The sequence below is a fragment of the Zalophus californianus genome, chromosome 1, assembly GCF_009762305.2.
Source record: "Zalophus californianus isolate mZalCal1 chromosome 1, mZalCal1.pri.v2, whole genome shotgun sequence".
NCBI lineage: Eukaryota > Metazoa > Chordata > Mammalia > Carnivora > Otariidae > Zalophus > Zalophus californianus.
This window is the reverse complement of record NC_045595.1, coordinates 214,664,386-214,680,420: the sequence shown is the minus strand read 5'-3', so window position 1 is coordinate 214,680,420 and position 16,035 is coordinate 214,664,386. Positions and strand designations below refer to the sequence as shown.

At 54.2% G+C, this 16,035-nt stretch overlaps 1 protein-coding gene across 12 annotated transcripts in view; it reads right to left on the bottom strand.

Moving 5' to 3' along the window:
* Positions 1-8,492: 8,492 nt before the first annotated feature.
* ADARB1 (adenosine deaminase RNA specific B1) overlaps positions 8,493-16,035 on the bottom strand; it is a 150,023-nt gene continuing 142,480 nt past the window's right edge. For 11 of the 12 annotated variants that reach the window (XM_027584489.2, XM_027584486.2, XM_027584495.2 and 8 more), the window contains 2 exons: positions 13,348-13,526; positions 8,493-12,513 (listed from right to left, as the gene is read on the bottom strand). In XM_027584489.2, the coding sequence (XP_027440290.1) occupies positions 12,334-12,513; positions 13,348-13,526 (359 nt within the window). In that variant the 3' untranslated portion in view covers positions 8,493-12,333. The remainder of the gene's footprint in view (positions 12,514-13,347; positions 13,527-16,035) is intronic. The other variant, XM_027584496.2, reaches the window with a different exon arrangement.

Sequence of the window (16,035 nt, the reverse complement as noted above, 5' to 3'; positions counted from 1 at the left end):
TACTCATGTTACATGTGTGTTTGAAAGTCAGAGGCTCTGCTTCAGCTGCCCTGTCGTCTCCTCAACGTCGCTAAGATGCACATTTGCCGTGGCTCCCTCCCAGCTTCTGGAGAAACCTCGGGCCCGTGGCAGCGCCCCCGGCCCCATGCCCCACTGTCCGCGCCTGGATTTGTGACTCCAGACTGCATCTTCCACATCCCTGGGCTCGTCGGTCTTGCTCCAGTGCTCTTGGAAACTCAGGAGGTCTTGATGCCTAAGTCTCCAAGGCTTTATGTTTCTGAAACTGTGTTTAGGTATTTGTCCACTTTTTTTCTTATTCTGTCCTTCCATTTTTAAAAAACACTGTCTCATCCCCTTGCTGCTTTATTTATTTATTGTTTTTTTTAAAGGTTTTATTTATTTATCTGAGAGAGAGAGAGAATGAGAGACAGAGAGCATGAGAAGGAGGTGGGGCAGAGGGAGAAGCAGACTCCCCGCGGAGCAGGGAGCCCGGCGCAGGGCTCGATCCCAGGACCCTGGGATCATGACCTGAGCTGAAGGCAGACACTTAACAACTGAGCCCCCCAGGCGCCCCTGGTTTTGGTAAAACCTGTGAATGGTCTCCTACCAGGTGCTCCCTGCTCTTTGAAGGGGGTCATTTCCGCAGTTCCTGGGAACAGTGTGAGACGCAGGGGCCTCCTCCCACCTCGGCCTCCCCGCTGGGCGCCCCCGCCCCAGCTCAGCCCTCCCGTCCAGGAAGGGGACCCGCCAGCCAAGCACCTGAGGGGCGCTGAGCCGCCACCCCCCCCCCACACCGCCCCCTGCACGGCCGCATTCTGCCATGCCCTCCAGCCAATGGGAGGTGCTGGCCAAGCCACTGCCCCTGTTTACCCAAGAGCAGACTGACAGACAGGCTCCTGGGACCAGAGGTTCGACCCGAGTCCCTTGATCCCAGACCAGGTCCCTCTAGCACCACCTGTTTCCCCTGCTACGGGGTCCCTTTAGAAGGTCCCTCCCATCCGACCACATTGTCCCCTTCCCTGAAGCTCTCTCCAGAGGCCCGGGTCCTGGTGGTGTCCCCCCACCCTGCTTGTCTGGGCAGGGGCTTGCCCCAAGGGATGCGGGAAGTCACCTGGAGCCCCAAGGACGGGCGGCGGGAGAGATGGTGACAAGCAGGGAGAACGGGGTGGCCCCTTGTGGCTACAGACATGCTCGCCGGTCACTCCACACTCGAGTGTTTTATGACCACGTCACCCAGAGAATTTTGATCTGGATTTAAAGAATGCCTCTGTAACAGCCTGGCCCACCTACCGTGCCTTCCTTGAACCCCCGCTTCCTTTCCCCCTGGGTTTGTTGTGGGAGGGGCATGGAAGCAAGAGCAGCAAACGGGTGACAATAATGAATTTGGAAACGCAGCCTTGTCCCTTTTATTGTCAGGAGCCAGGTCACCTCTTTGTCACCAGGAATCGGCCAGTTTCAACAGATAGGTAATCCTACAGAGCTCACCTTCTCCTGCCTCATGCGGCCCTGACGCCGGCCGCCAACAGGAAGCCACTCACTGACCCCAGACGGCTGATGGCAGGGACAGGGTTGGCAGCTCTCTGCCCAGCGGGTGACAATATTCAGGCTGCAGTCAGCATTTCTGCCCGAGAATAATTAGGAATAAAGCAATTTGACAAACTCCAGGAAAGAGACCCTCTCTGCTTTGCCCCTTTAATGACGGAGCATGAGCTGTCTGTGGCAGAAGCTCTGGGATAAACTATGGCTCTGCTGGGGAAATGGCGCTTTCCTTTTGCAAAAGGTAAACCCTGAATGCAATGGGTCCTGGTCTCCCCGGGTCGCTCAGGCATCCATGCTAAGCTGATTAGTTCTGGGCAAAAGGAGAAAGACAAACACAGGTTTGAAGGTCGCCCTCCTCTGACTTTGCTAAAAAATATTCCAGCTCCAGATAAGCCCTTTTCTTTCACGCTCTGTTCAAACGCTCAAACGAGGGTTCAGGACACACAGCAGGACACCCTGCTGACCCCAACCCCAACCCCAACCCCTGCCCCAGGGCAGCCCAGGGAGGGGCCTACAGGCCTGGGGACGGAGGAGCATCAGGCTGTTCTCGAAGTTGACCCTGGGCACTCGGGTGTGGGGTGGCCAACCTCTCTGCAGACAAAGCCTGAGCAAAGGGCACCCAGAACGCAAGGTGAGCTGGGGCTGGCAGAGAACCCCCGAAGCTTTGGGTTTGCTCCCAGTCTCGGAAAACCTACACCCTTTTAATTACTTTTACTTCACAGCTTACTCTTTTGATTCTAGGTTTTTACAAAAGGTGATTTCTGGCCTGTTGTAAAATATTAAAGTGTTAAAGTGTTAAAGTAAACCCTTCCATCCTCCTTCACATGTAGGCCCTTGCAACAAGCGACCTGGGCTCCAGCCCAGCTATGCACCCGGGTCGTGCGCCCCTGTGCTCACGTACCCCCCACCCCTGTGTCCCTGCTGCACCCCGACCCCAGAGCCTCCTGAATCCTGCTCCAGCAGACAGGCACATCCGGTCACCGGCTACCTGGGTCCTCTACTCCCCTGTTCCCTCTCCTGCCTGAAAACCCCAGAGACAGCAAGACCCTCAACAGGTGAGGACCAAGACCCAGGACGCACATTTAATGTCCATTAACATTCCACCATTAACCATCCATCTTCACCGTCACCTCCGCCTCCACCTTCCACCTCCACCTTCCACCTTCACCTTCACCATCACATCCACATTCACCTCCACCTTCAGCTCCATCTTCACTTCCACCTTCACCTTCACCTCCACCTCCACCTCCACCCCCACCTTCACCATCACCTTCACCTTCTACCTTCCACCTTCACTTTCCACCTTCTACTTTCCACCTCCATCTTCACCTCCACCTTCCACCTTCACCATCACCTCCACCTTCCACCTCCACCTTCACCTTCCACCTTCACCTTCACCTCCACCTCCACCTTCTACCTTCACTTTCACCATCACCTTCACCTTCACCTCCACCTCCACCTTCTACCTTCACTTTCACCATCACCTTCCACCTCCACCTTCACCTTCCACCTTCACCTTCACCTCCACCTCCACCTTCTACCTTCACTTTCACCATCACCTTCACCTTCCACCTCCACCTCCACCTTCCACCTTCACCTTCACCTCCACCTCCACCTTCTACCTTCACTTTCACCATCACCTTCCACCTCCACCTTCACCTTCCACCTTCACCTTCACCTCCACCTCCACCTTCTACCTTCACTTTCACCATCACCTTCCACCTCCACCTTCACCTTCCACCTTCACCTTCACCTCCACCTCCACCTTCCTCTATTCCCCTCCACCCTCCACTATCCACCAGATACTCTCCATGTTTTATCTTCCACCTTCCACCTTCCACTCCTACATAACATTTCCAAAATCAGAAGGTTGTCTGGAAAAAAAAATTTATAGAAATTATATAATTTATCAACTGTCAATTCAACTAGGCTTTTGTCGCAGTGTTTTGAAAGCAAAGGGTATAAACCACCTGACCTATGAAAGTAGTTATCTTGTCATTGTCAATTCTGGGACATTGACAGGCTTTCCCTACACATGTCAAGGGACTGTCATCATCCATGGTTCTCTGTCACCTCGTAGTACCCTGTTTCTTTCATCTTAGACATGCCAAGGGGGACTGGGGACATTGAAGTGTTGATTTCATTGCTTTTATGCCAACTCAACATTTTAAAGTAAAAGTCTTTTATCATTCCATTATCTTAAATGTATTTTCATCCAAACTTGGAGCTGCAGATTTAGTTCTTTCTATTTATGGCCAGTGTCCTCCATGTGATCTCATTCTTTTTGTCAAACCATTGAACCAAATTAGACTTATTTTCTGTCAAGAAAGGTCTGACCCATTATTTTCAATTGAAATAAGAGTATTAATATACTTTCCCAGGGATATTCCAAAAGAAAAACACTGAGAAATAAAATGGTAGAAAACACCCTATGAAATAAATTACTGGAGGCAGTAAACATTGAAAACATGTAGATTTAATGTAATTGACCTACTTTATAATATGCTATTAAAAGAAAATGAGTCTATATGCTGCTTTCTTTTGTAAGAAACTTACATATTTAATGAAATACATAGGTAAATGCTCAGGATATTTACTGAGTGAGGAGAATGATATATTTTTGTATATGTGTATATTGACTATTACCCTCAGGAGCTAAAGATTAAATAAGAATTAAGTATAAAAATCATTTTAAAAAAGTCCCTCCTTCATTAATTCTATTAAGCATCATGATCTACGTTTCCTTTATGTTTAATGAAAAAGAAACACGTATATGGCTAAAAGTTAATTAGTCTGGGAGCTGGTGCATTGCAATGTGTGTTTGCAGCATTATTTAGGAGTATCCAATTCATCTGTAAAAAATTCGTAATGAGTAGAGGAGCAAGTAGCTCATCTGACACGTGAAATTAGACAAGCACGTCAGCAGAACGTGGAGGGGGAGGGAGGAAACTCGAGGCTCCTGAGTCCCTGGATATTGAGGAGTCCCTCCATACTCAGAGACGCTTGGTATTCAGGAGCTCTTACTCTTTTCTGCCTGAAACAAGCAGATAAAAGGCCAAAAGCATTTGAGCCAGTCGAGTGAGTCAAATTCTCAATGGAATGTATTTTAACATCTTATAATTTCCCTTATTAGCTAGAATTAAATACAATCTTTGACACATGTTCATTATAAGAACAGTGGATGTTTGGAATCCGCCCCCAAAAGACAGACCCTAAAGAGAGTCTCATGTCCTATAGGGTTCCCATCACTCCAGCCTTTGTCACGTTGCGATTACCCAGACTTTGTGTTCTCTTGCGGGCCAAGCTTATCACCACAAACTGATCGATGTGCTGATCACTTTTCCTTCATAAACCTCTTGTGAGGGTCCTGAAATTCTGTCTCTCCCTTTCAGTATGTCACTGAAACTGCCTTCAGTGTAGATCTGCATGGTGAGGCTCCGAGGCCGCGCGTTTGTACTGATTCATGCACGTTCCAGGGTCTACATCACGGAAGGCTTGTGCAAGTGTGGCAGGGACAGCCACGAAGAAACCCGTGCCTCTGGCCGCACAGTGTCCCCATTTCAAGGGGGACCAATGAACAAATGATAAGCGCTAGGAAGAGAGACCAAGCGGGATGAGCTGTAAGTGGAGATTCAGCTGACGGTAAGGTACCTCTCCCATGAAGACGTGTTTCAGAAGGTTCTAAGGAAGTAAGTGATTGCGCTTTATAAACCTTCTTGGGGCGCCTGGCCCTCGGTGGAGCCTGTGACTCGATCTCGGGGTCATGAGTTCGAGGCCCAAGTTGGACATAGAGATTACTTAAAAAACAATCCTTGTTGATAGTTCCTTATGTTTTTTTAAACTTGGAAAATTTACATTTTACAGCATATGTTTTTTTCTGTGTACATTACCTGTGGTGATATTAAAAAAAAACCATGAGCACTGAGAATACCATAAAAATTGTATTTTTAAAAGTCCATGCTCAGACTTAAAATGCCTTCTGAATCCAACACAGGAAAGCAGAGAGATTAGGACCTGAGCTCCCGTATGCTGGCTCCAACAATTATCTACGTTGGCCAACGTGGTTTCGCCTAGACCTTTTCTTCTCTATTTATGGAGTTTTGTTCCTTGTTTTCCTTTTAAGAAAGTCCCAGCCCGGGCGCCCGGGTGGCTCAGTCAGTGAGGCGTCTGCCTGCGGCTCAGGTCACGGTCCCAGGGTCCTGGGATCGAGCCCCGCGTCGGGCTCCCTGCTCAGGGGGAGCCTGCTTCTCCCTCTGCCTCTGCTGCTCCCCCGGCTTGTGCTCTTTCTCTCTGTCAAATTAATAAATAAAATCTTAAGAAAAGGAAGTCCCAGCCCTACGTCACCTGCTGCAGCTTGGCTGTAAGAGCGTCACCTGCGCAGCTTGGTCGCCCCCTCAGCCTGGCGTCAGCCCTTGCCCTCAGCACCCAGATGTCTCAGGAGGTCTTTGTCCTTGTCCCTTGCTTTTTCCCGGCTGCCCCCCCCCCCCCCGTAAACTCATTATTTAGCTCATCTACTGTGTTCACGGTTTCTAATTCTGCGTGGTTCTCTTGTTTTCTTATCCTTTTTATAATTTGTATTAAGTTCATTTTAAAATCAGGGACTGTCTGCTCTAAACTATGAGAATGCCTTCTCACGGAGTCTCTAAGTCAATACTAACCACTTTGGTTTTCGTAGTTGTGCTTTTCAAATGTCTCATTTCCCGGAGGGGGTTTGTTACCTGCTCGGATGGTGTGTGTGGGGAAGTTGGGACCTGGGTGCGGCCCCGGGGTGCCGAGGGGCAGGAAGAGGGGGGGAGCCCAGGGGGGCGGGCCCAGACTCGGTCACCCCCCGCCCGCCGGTCCGCTGTCACCCCCGGCACCTGCAGGAGGAGGCTGTGGCTCACCAGCCCCGGGGCGGGGCGGGGGCAGGCAGGGCGGGGAAGCGCGGGGCCTCTGCCCTGCCTGTGCTGCGGCGGACCCCGGGACCTCGCGGAGCGCGGGTCGTGCTCGGCCCGGGCCCCAGCCCCGCAGCGCGAGCGTGGGTGCGTGGGTGCTGGCGCGCGCCCTGCTGCATACGCGGTAGTAGGACAGTCCCGACCGGCCCCACGCAAGGCCCTGGTGGGTTTCCGCTGGACCTCTGCGCCCGCGGCCCGCACCGGGCGGCGGCCCTCCGCGCTCCACGAGCGCCGGCCGCCAGGGAAGCCGCGGAGGCGCGGGCCTCGGCCGGCCGGTGGGGGCCTCCGGGCTCCGGCGTGGGGTCGCCTCCAGACGCCGCCGAGCTCGGGCAGCCACGCTCTAGCGTGACCTGCCCTTCCCGCACCACTGTCCGGCGCCGCGGCCCCGGGCTCACGAGGCAGCAAGAGCGGCGGAGCGATGAGCAAGCGGCGCGGTCTGAGCGTTCAGGACCTGCGTCTTGGGCATCACTGGCTCTGAGCTCGCACGGCGTGCTGCCCCGAGAGCGCGCAACCCCGGTTCCCTCAGTCGAGGACCTCCCGCCTTTGGTGCCAGAACGCCCAACCTGCGAGCTCACTGGGGCTGTCCCCTCGGCTCCCACTCAACAGCGTATTCACCTTAATTATTCCAACCCTTAATTACGTGACTAAGATCAACGCTTATCAAATAACTGCTTGTGCTGGCAGCGGGGCCCGGCCCGGCCTGCCGTCTGACCACCCCCTTCCCTCGCCGCTTCACCTCTGGTGGCGGCGCCCAGCGCCCGCATTTCTACCGTCCTTCCCCAGGGGGAGCCCCGAGGGCGCGGCGGCCTCTGTCGTGCTCGCGGATCTGCCCCCCGCACTCGGGGCTCCCGGTGACACGGTGACACCCCCTCGGCCTCATCACCCCGAGTGAGCACCTTGAGGCACATCCAACGGGCAGCATCCGCGGGGATGAACTGGCAGAGGGCATGCTGTCCCCAACCTTTCTCAGAAGCTTAATGTGTCTTACGTTACATATTTTCATTTTATTTTTTTTTAAGACTTAGCTCTTTGAGGGGGGAGGGGCAGAGGGCGCGGGCGAGAATCTCCAGCAGACTCCCTGCTGAGCACGGAGCCGAGGCGGGGCTCGATCTCACGACCCTGAGATCAGGACCTGAGCCGAAACCAGGAGTCAGAGACAACCGACTGAGCCACCAGGCGCCTCACATATTTTCACTTTAATGTTGCTTTTACTGTGGGAAAAGAACAGAATCAAAACTGATGCAAAAGAGAGCAAAGTATTTGTTAACGGTGCTTTTTATTTGTATGGGGATTTTTACTTTTAAAAACATTTTCCTCTTTATTTTTCATTTAATTGTAGAAACATCAGACAAATGGGTAAGCTTTAAAAAAGCAAAATTAAATTAAAATCACCCCGAACGCTCATTCACAGGCGACCAGACTCAGCCCTCTCCAGGCTGTCCCACGTGTGCTTTTACAGAAAACGTCCCCATTTCTTTACCACTAAATGCAAATAGTGATAAAGCAGTGCAGCCATTAGCAAATGGCGGGTTTTGAGCATTAACTACCTGCTACCTACTCCATTAATTACCAGTCTCTGGCAACTGGTCTCTGCAGCCAGTTTTCCACTTGGTTTATTATGAACGTCCTTCAGAAACATTAGCCCTCAATCATAAAGCCCGCCTTCTCACTAGCAGCTGCACTGTCTCCCTGCACCCGACAGCCCAGACCACCTGGCCAGCGGCCCGTCGGCGTCCAGGCTCTTCCTGTGTCTTCCTGCTCATGCCGCCCTCACCCAGCCCAGCAGGTCAGTGGGGGCTACACCATCGTCCTTTCTCCGCGCGGGATCTCAAGCAGGGCCGCTGCGTCATTGTCCTCTGCACAACTTCCACGTGGGAGTGGGTGCGGCGTGAGCTCAGGAAGACGGTGAGGGACCCACGGATCCCAGGGGCTCAGAGGAGCTGTCCTGAGTTGGGTGAATGTGCCGAGCGCTGGGGCAGCGCACAGGGGACAAGACCAGCGGGCAGCTCTCAGCTGGTGAGTACGCACCCCTCCAAATTTTGCTCATTGGAACAGACCCCAGACCTTTGAGGGGGCCAAGGGGAGAACTAGAAAGGAGAGAAAACCCAGCCACACTGCAGTGGTGGAACACCGTGTCTTTTATTGAGAACATCTCCAATCCTTTGTCTATAGACAGCGTCTCATGCTTGGTTCCAGCTGGTCCCGGTGCGAGGGGTGGCTCATGCAGATTGTAACGTGTGGTATATACATCAACAAACATACAGAGGACACTGGGGAGCGGATCTGAGCGATAGGGTTCTTGGCTGAATTACATTCATATAAAGTGTCCAAATTCTAAAATAAAATAAAATAAAAGCACATAACCCAGTATCTGGAGAAGCAAACTGCTTCTGGGCTCATTCTACAAACATTCCACAGACTGCCTTTAAACATTCATGGTCGTGTCCAGAAGGACGGGCGTCGGCTCCTGATGTACCATCAGCCCACGGCGTGGCCAAGCTAAGTGTTTTTGGGGCTGGGGGCTCACCCCTGCAAACAGGGAACAAGTGCACACAGCAGCTCCAGAGGACAGGTACGTGTCAGGTTCGAGCCAGACCCCGTCCTGGCCGGCCCTGAGGACGTGACTGGCCACATGGCTGGAGAGAGGGTCACAGGACACGCCAGGGGACCAGGGCAGACAACACCGGACATGCGTGCGCACGCAGTCACAAATACTCTGCCCTTTCCGCTTACATAGTTGGGGGGTGATAACGGAATCTCTTGAGAGGTTCTCTAATTTCATAGATTTGAGAGACAGGAAAGCCAGCTGATTTTCTCTTGCTACATCAAATTGACGGTCGGGGTAGACCCTACATTTTAGTGTAGAATGTTTCAGAAATAAAGACCTGTCTGATTTGGTTTTGTGTTTTGATAAAAAGGGGCGGGGCGTGCAGTCCTCCGCCGCAGTATTCACTGACCCCACCCTCAGGTCTGCCCCCCTCGTGGAGCCTGAGAGCTGCCCCCTCCCCAGCGTCACTATGTGAAATTACAAGAAACACTGTCTTTCCAAAGAAAGCAGTGATTCTGTCGTCTGGGTATCAGGGAAATCATGTGAATAAAAATACATTCCAGAGAAATGAATGGCTGGTGAGATGTTGCACATTTTAAAATAAAATAACTGTTTCTGATTAAATGAGTCAATCAAACTCTGATTCAGAATCAGAATTGCGCCCCGTGGCATCCCTGGCCTGGGAAGAGGGGACGCCCGGTACCGGGCGGAGCCCCTGACCCCGGCGGAGGCACCCCTGTGACTCAGGCCTTCCACTAGTGGGAGAGATGCCCGCCAGCCGGTGTCTTCGTGGAATTAATAGGTTTAGCGAGCAAAACAGAAGGGAACCCTCCCAACCCCCAATGGTCAAAATGTCCTCAAAATTGAAGATTTTTCTCAAAAAATCAAGTTCTTGGTTGTGTCAAATTTTCTAAGTCTCTACAATCCTGATTAAGGGCACTGTATGCAAAGTAACGCCTGGGGGAAATGGGGTGCGGTGCACAGAGCCTCAGAAGGGACCGTTTCAAGTGCTGAGTGTCCTGACCCGTCTCCTGGAGGTCACGTTTCTGTCTCTGTTCTGCTGCAGGGGTCCGTCCTGGGAGCTGTGCGGGCCCCACAGGTGGACGGGGCTCGCTCCTGACCCACCTGCGGGGCCTGGACACTCGCGGGCCCGTCCTGCGCCTGCACAGCTCGGGGTCCGCTGGGGACCGGCGCACAGGACAGCTGTCCTCACTTGGGGGGGAGGTGGTGCTCACCTCCCTTGTTAGCCGACAGAGGGAGGAAGTCAGACATACTGGGTAGTGTGTGTATACGCAATATATTCCCACTCAACTTTTAATCAAAATCCACATATTTTTTTTAAAAACTAAGTCCATCTCCCAATCCCCATTAGAAAAAATACCATTTATCGAGAGAATAAAAACACAGGGGCTCACAGATGTTGTGTGTGTGGGAGCACCTGCTTGGGGAGGGCGGCGACACCAGCTGACACCCTTCCTGCTTCAGGCGGAAAGAAGGCGGCAGCCCATTGAGCCAAACCACACCCCTCCGCACAACGGGGGGCCTGCCTGAGCTCTACCTACCGGGGTCCCTGCAGCCGGCCCCGCCCCCTGCCCCTGCGCCCCAAGTAACCGCTGCTGGAGCGGGGGAGGGGGGACACAGCGCTTCTGGTCTGAGCCTCCTGCTCCTGCACGTGGGGTCCGGGCCAGGTGACAGCCGAGGCTCTGCTCCTGTTCTGCGTTTTCAGAGTCCGTCAGGTGGGGCAGGGTCTCCCGACTGCCTACAGCCACCACAAGACCCCCCCCTTCCATGAAGACAGCCCTGAACCAGCCGGGGGAGGAAGCACTTCCTCGAGCTCCTGTCTGATCCTGAGTGGAAGCAACAAGGCAATCGGTGCAAATCTCTGAGCTCAGGTCTGGGTGCCCCCCGGGACCCTTGCCCACACTCCGGACCGTCTGCTGGCTCAGCCCGGGACCACCCCGGGGGCCATGGGGTGTGGAGCAGCACCCCTGGGCCACCCCGCGCACCAGCAGCACCCCTTCCCTGCCGTGACAATCAACGTCCAGACCCTGGTGGGCACGAGGCCCGCGGCACACTGCCTCACCAGCTTCCAGCCTGAATACTGACTTTCAAACGTGTCTTTGATAAAGCTGGAAAGAATAATTTAAAACTATGCCTTAGTGGCATTTTCTAAGAACGAGTCTATCTACTTAATTAATTCTATTTCCTTCCTGTGAAGATGTCTGGAGAGTCATCCACATCCATGAGATTCAGAGCAAGGAAGACAGGGAGTTGTAGGCTGACTCTTGTGCAGTAGCCCCTACAGATTCCTCCTAGTCCCTAAAAGATAAATACTGTAGAAAACCTCAAATGAATGGCCAGGATCACTGCCCGTGTTTTATCTCTGATTACTGAGACGTGAACCAACACGCGTGTTCCATGATGTGATTCCAGGAGGAGTGAAGAAGCTTCCAGGCAGGGCTGAAGGCTGCAGAGATCTGGGCCGTGCCCTCACGGACGCACACCGTCACTGCACCGGGGACTTGGGGGGATGCGTGCGAGTGCAGGGCCGCGCCCCTCCTGTGGGGTCTCCCCCCGGGGCTGTGAGGACCCGCTGAGGGAGGCCAGCCGGCCCGGGGGACACACCTGCAGCACAGCTGTGACTTCAGGCTTCTTCCCACCTCAACTTTCTCACCTTCTCTACAGATAAGTGCTCTTCTGCATTAAAATAACGTGGCCTAAGAGTGACTTGATATAATTACTTTATAAACCACGTTCCTAACGCTGAATAAATTATTTATTCAAAAATTTCACACAAAGTAATTTCTATTTCCCTAAACTTAAGGAAGCCCTACTCAGTAGAACTCAATTTCTAAACGTAAACAGAGATAGAAAGCAGTCACTGGGTAATTCCAAGGGGTAACGCTGCTGCAGAGGGACACTGGGTGGTGATGCTGGACCCCATGCCCTCCCTGCCCTCCCCAAAGTGCACCCCTGCCCCCAGCTGAGACGTGAGGCTCCGCAGACTGCGCCGGACGCCCTGCACCCCGCGTCCCCACCCCTGCCCCCAGCTGAGACGTGAGGCTCCGCAGACTGCGCCGGACGCCCTGCACCCCGCGTCCCCACCCCTGCCCCCAGCTGAGACGTGAGGCTCCGCAGACTGCGCCGGACGCCCTGCACCCCGCGTCCCCACCCCTGCCCCCAGCTGAGACGTGAGGCTCCGCAGACTGCGCCGGACGCCCAGCACCCCGCGTCCCCACCCCTGCCCCCAGTTCAGACGTGAGGCTCCGGAGACCGCGCTGGACGCGGACAGCCTCCGCGCCACGCCCCCGGTCAGGGTGTGAGCGAGAACTGATCCTGCTCCGTGGGCTTCTCCACCCAGGCGCCCAGCCCTGCCTTGATGAACGCTTTGAACAGACACGCCTTGGCGGCCTGGTACTCCTTTGCTACCAGTTTCGATTCATGGTACATGTTGGGTTTAGTGATCTTGGAACGTAGTAAGTTGGAGGGAACCTGTAAAAAGTTAAAACACAAGGACAAGTGTTGAAGCAGTCACGGTGGAAAACAAAACTCAGTAAGACATTCAAAATTTGGTGTTTCATCCTGTGCTGGCTTCTGGGGGGAAAGCCACCAGCCAGAAGGCGCCTTCCCCCGAGGGGCTGTGACACAGGGGCGAGGTGTGAGCCCCTTGATAGTCCGCGCTCTCCCCACGCAGGCTCCAGGCCAAACAGGCAGTTTCAGACCCCAGGCTCCAAAGAGGTGCTTCTAAACCCACAAGCAGTTGATTCCAATTTCAATGTGAATATTTTCAGCTATTTAAAAACACAGCACCTCTGATGTTATGGACACTTCATCACACGGAAGGACTCAGAGGCACTGCCTCCCGTGGCTGCCTGGCTCATTTTGTGCAGATCTTGAGGATAAATACGGTGCAAGACCACCAGCCCAGGGGCTCGTCCTGCCATGGGCCAAGGGCCCCGAACTCGGCGGCTTCTGTCCAAACCGCCACCTGCCACGGCTGATAAAGGAAAACTAGGAAAATGCCAATTGACCAGAGGAGAATTTATCCAGGGAAAGGACTCTGCCACTACTGCAGAAAACAGGCCTCGAGCCTTCTGAGGGCTGCATGCGCCCCGGCTCTCCTTCCTCTGGGTGGGATGGAGCGGAGGGGTTCCCAGCGGGAAGCCGGGGCGGGGCAGGAGGAGCTGCCTGAGGCTGCTTCACGTGGGAAGATCAGGGCCACACTTCAAGATGGAAACAGCCAGGAGAAACAGAAAGGTTGGGGAGCGACTGTGTGGACGGTGCGGGGCTTTAGTGGGATGGGCTGTGGGGAGGTGGGGCCGGTACCTTGCCGTGCACACGCATCCAGCGACAGTACAAGGCGTGCTTACACAGGCGGGACGCACGGCCCAGCTCGTCCTTCCCTGTCGTGGCGTTGATGACCTCGATGGCCGCGTCACCCACCGTCCAGTTGACGCTGAAGTTGGGTGCCTTCCCCGGCTGCCGTGCTTCCGCGTTGCTGATGCCTGGAACGGAGAGACATGAGAGGTGATGCGGAGCCCAGCACGGTGCTCGGCGCAGCTGAGGACGTGCCTGAGGGGTGTGCACGGCCCAGGTGTGCTCACACCTGTCCAGTGCCACCTCATGCTGCCCAGAAACAGCCATGACTGTGCCCAGGAGGTGGGCAGGGGTCCACAGAAACCTGGAGCCTGTGAGACATCACAGCACCTCTGAGCTCTCTCGGGATTAACAGAGCTGGAGGTCTGGGTGTGTGAGCCACTTCTGGGGTTAATTCAGGTCCCGTAGGGTTGTGCCAGTGAGGACTGCCCTCATGCATCACACCTAGGCCTGGCGCTCATGCTCTGCACGCCCTGAATGCCCTGCACACCCCGCACGCCAGGAGCAGGCATGGTCAAGCTACCCCACCCTGCACGCACTACGCCCAAGATACAAGAAACCTGACTTAACAAGCATGGATACATTTTCTTACCACATTGAGATGGTTTTGTCTTAACTAACCAAGTCTCACTTGGTGGGGCTGAGAGATTTTTAAAGGACACTCAGATAACTGGGAGCTGAGTGCTCACCTCCCCCCATCAGTGCCTTGAGCGCCATCATCCACACCTCAGGGAGGACACGGGCCACCCTGACTCAGGGTGTGTCTTCAGAACACACCCACAATGGGAGCTGGCCGGTGCTCGGTCCCCAGAGGAGGAGCCCAGCCCACCCCCCCAACCCCCCCCAAAGGCAGCCTGCCGCTCCCTGACGGCCAGGGGTGCTGACCGAGCTCTGGGGGGGGCTCCCACCCCGGGCCCTTGCTCCGCATCTGCTCTGGGTGACTGTGACCCCCTCCTTGAACAGAAAGCCAAGACTGACAGGTGGGCCAGCAGGCTGGTTCAGAGTGCGGAAGATCTAATAGGAAGCTCCATCATGGAGGAGACCCCAGTTCTTCAGGCAAAGCAGCCACCCACCTCAAAGTAGGGTGAAAATTCATATTTATATGTCACCCATGTCTGGGATATTTATTTAAAGGGAAAAGAAGGTGTTTTCCTTTGTTAAGTCCCTGCCCTTGTGAGCGGACAGAGCTCCCATCCCGCAGAGGGCACTTGGGGCCAGAGGCCAAGCACCCACTTGTGGCCGCACTCAGGACGGCCCCGGCCCTCTGCTTCAGGCTCCAGACTCATCGTCTGCCTTCCCACTGTGTCCACCCGATGCCTGCAGGCATCTCTGCTCCTCACTGCAGGGCCAGCCACTCACTGGTGCTGCTTCGTGCCCCCCACACTCCCTGGGAGCTCCTCTGCAGTCCCTGCGATGCCCCAGGGGCTGTCCTCGGTACCTGCCGGCCCCCAGCAAGACCCCTCACTCTGGGGAAGAAGTCAGGATTCTGCTGATCACTCTTTCATTCCAACACATGAGCAGTGAATTATTCTACTTCACATAGACCTTTTCACTGACACATCACAAAGCATGAGGGCACAGCCTCAGGAGTTTCACGAAGTGAGCACACCCATCACCAGTGTCCCAGCAGCTGGTCACCAACCACAGCCTACCGGTTTGGGAGCCCGCCCACATCCATGGCCACCCCTGCCCCACGTGGGTCATCATGGCACCGGCCCCACCATGCTGACCAGGGTTGCCTGCTTTGAGCCTTACATCCGTGGGGCTATTTACACAACGGACTCCCATGTGCCTTCACCCTTCACTCGAGGTCACGTGTGTGAGAGTCACACGCATCACGCACAGAGCTGCGCCCTGCCCAAACTTCTTGCCGCAGGGGACCCCGCTGGGGGACGTGCCACTAGAGGCTTTGTTGTGTTTTCTAGCACCTGGCTATTCTGAAGAGTGTGTGTGTGAGCATTCCTGAGCACAGGTTTGGTGACACATGGACATATTTCTGATGGATACACACTAGGCAACAGCTGGGGATGTATATACAATGTCACACGGAAGCACTGAAAATACCAGGCAAACCAGGTCAAGTTGGCTAGAAATGTTTTCTATTTAATCACGTATAAATGTTATATGAACCATAAAACAAACAGCACTAGATGTCTGGTGATAAGCAGGGAATAATTAACCAATTAGCTAACTCACCACATAGTTCAAGAAGCCACTTAAAACACAGGAAAATCAGGGGCACCTGGGTGGCTCAGTTGGTTAAGCGACTGCCTTCGGCTCAGGTCATGATCCTGGGGTCCCTGGATCGAGTCCCGCATCTGGCTCCCTGCTCAGCGGGGAGTCTGCTTCTCCCTCTGACCCTCCCCCTCTCATGCTCTCTCTCTCTCAAATAAAATAAAATAGAATTAAAAAAACACAGGAAAATCAAACTGAAGTTACAAACCAATTCAACGAAATTGCCTTCCTAAAAAGAAATCCCATTGGCTGGGACCGCCCCTGAAGTTTAGCATAGTGACGACTCACACTGCGGAACGCGCTCATGAACCATGCGGCTGCACGGGCCACTGGCGCCATCACGTGGCCCGCGCTGCTCAGGTAGCCCCTGATACATATGGCACATGTTTCTTCTTCCATTTG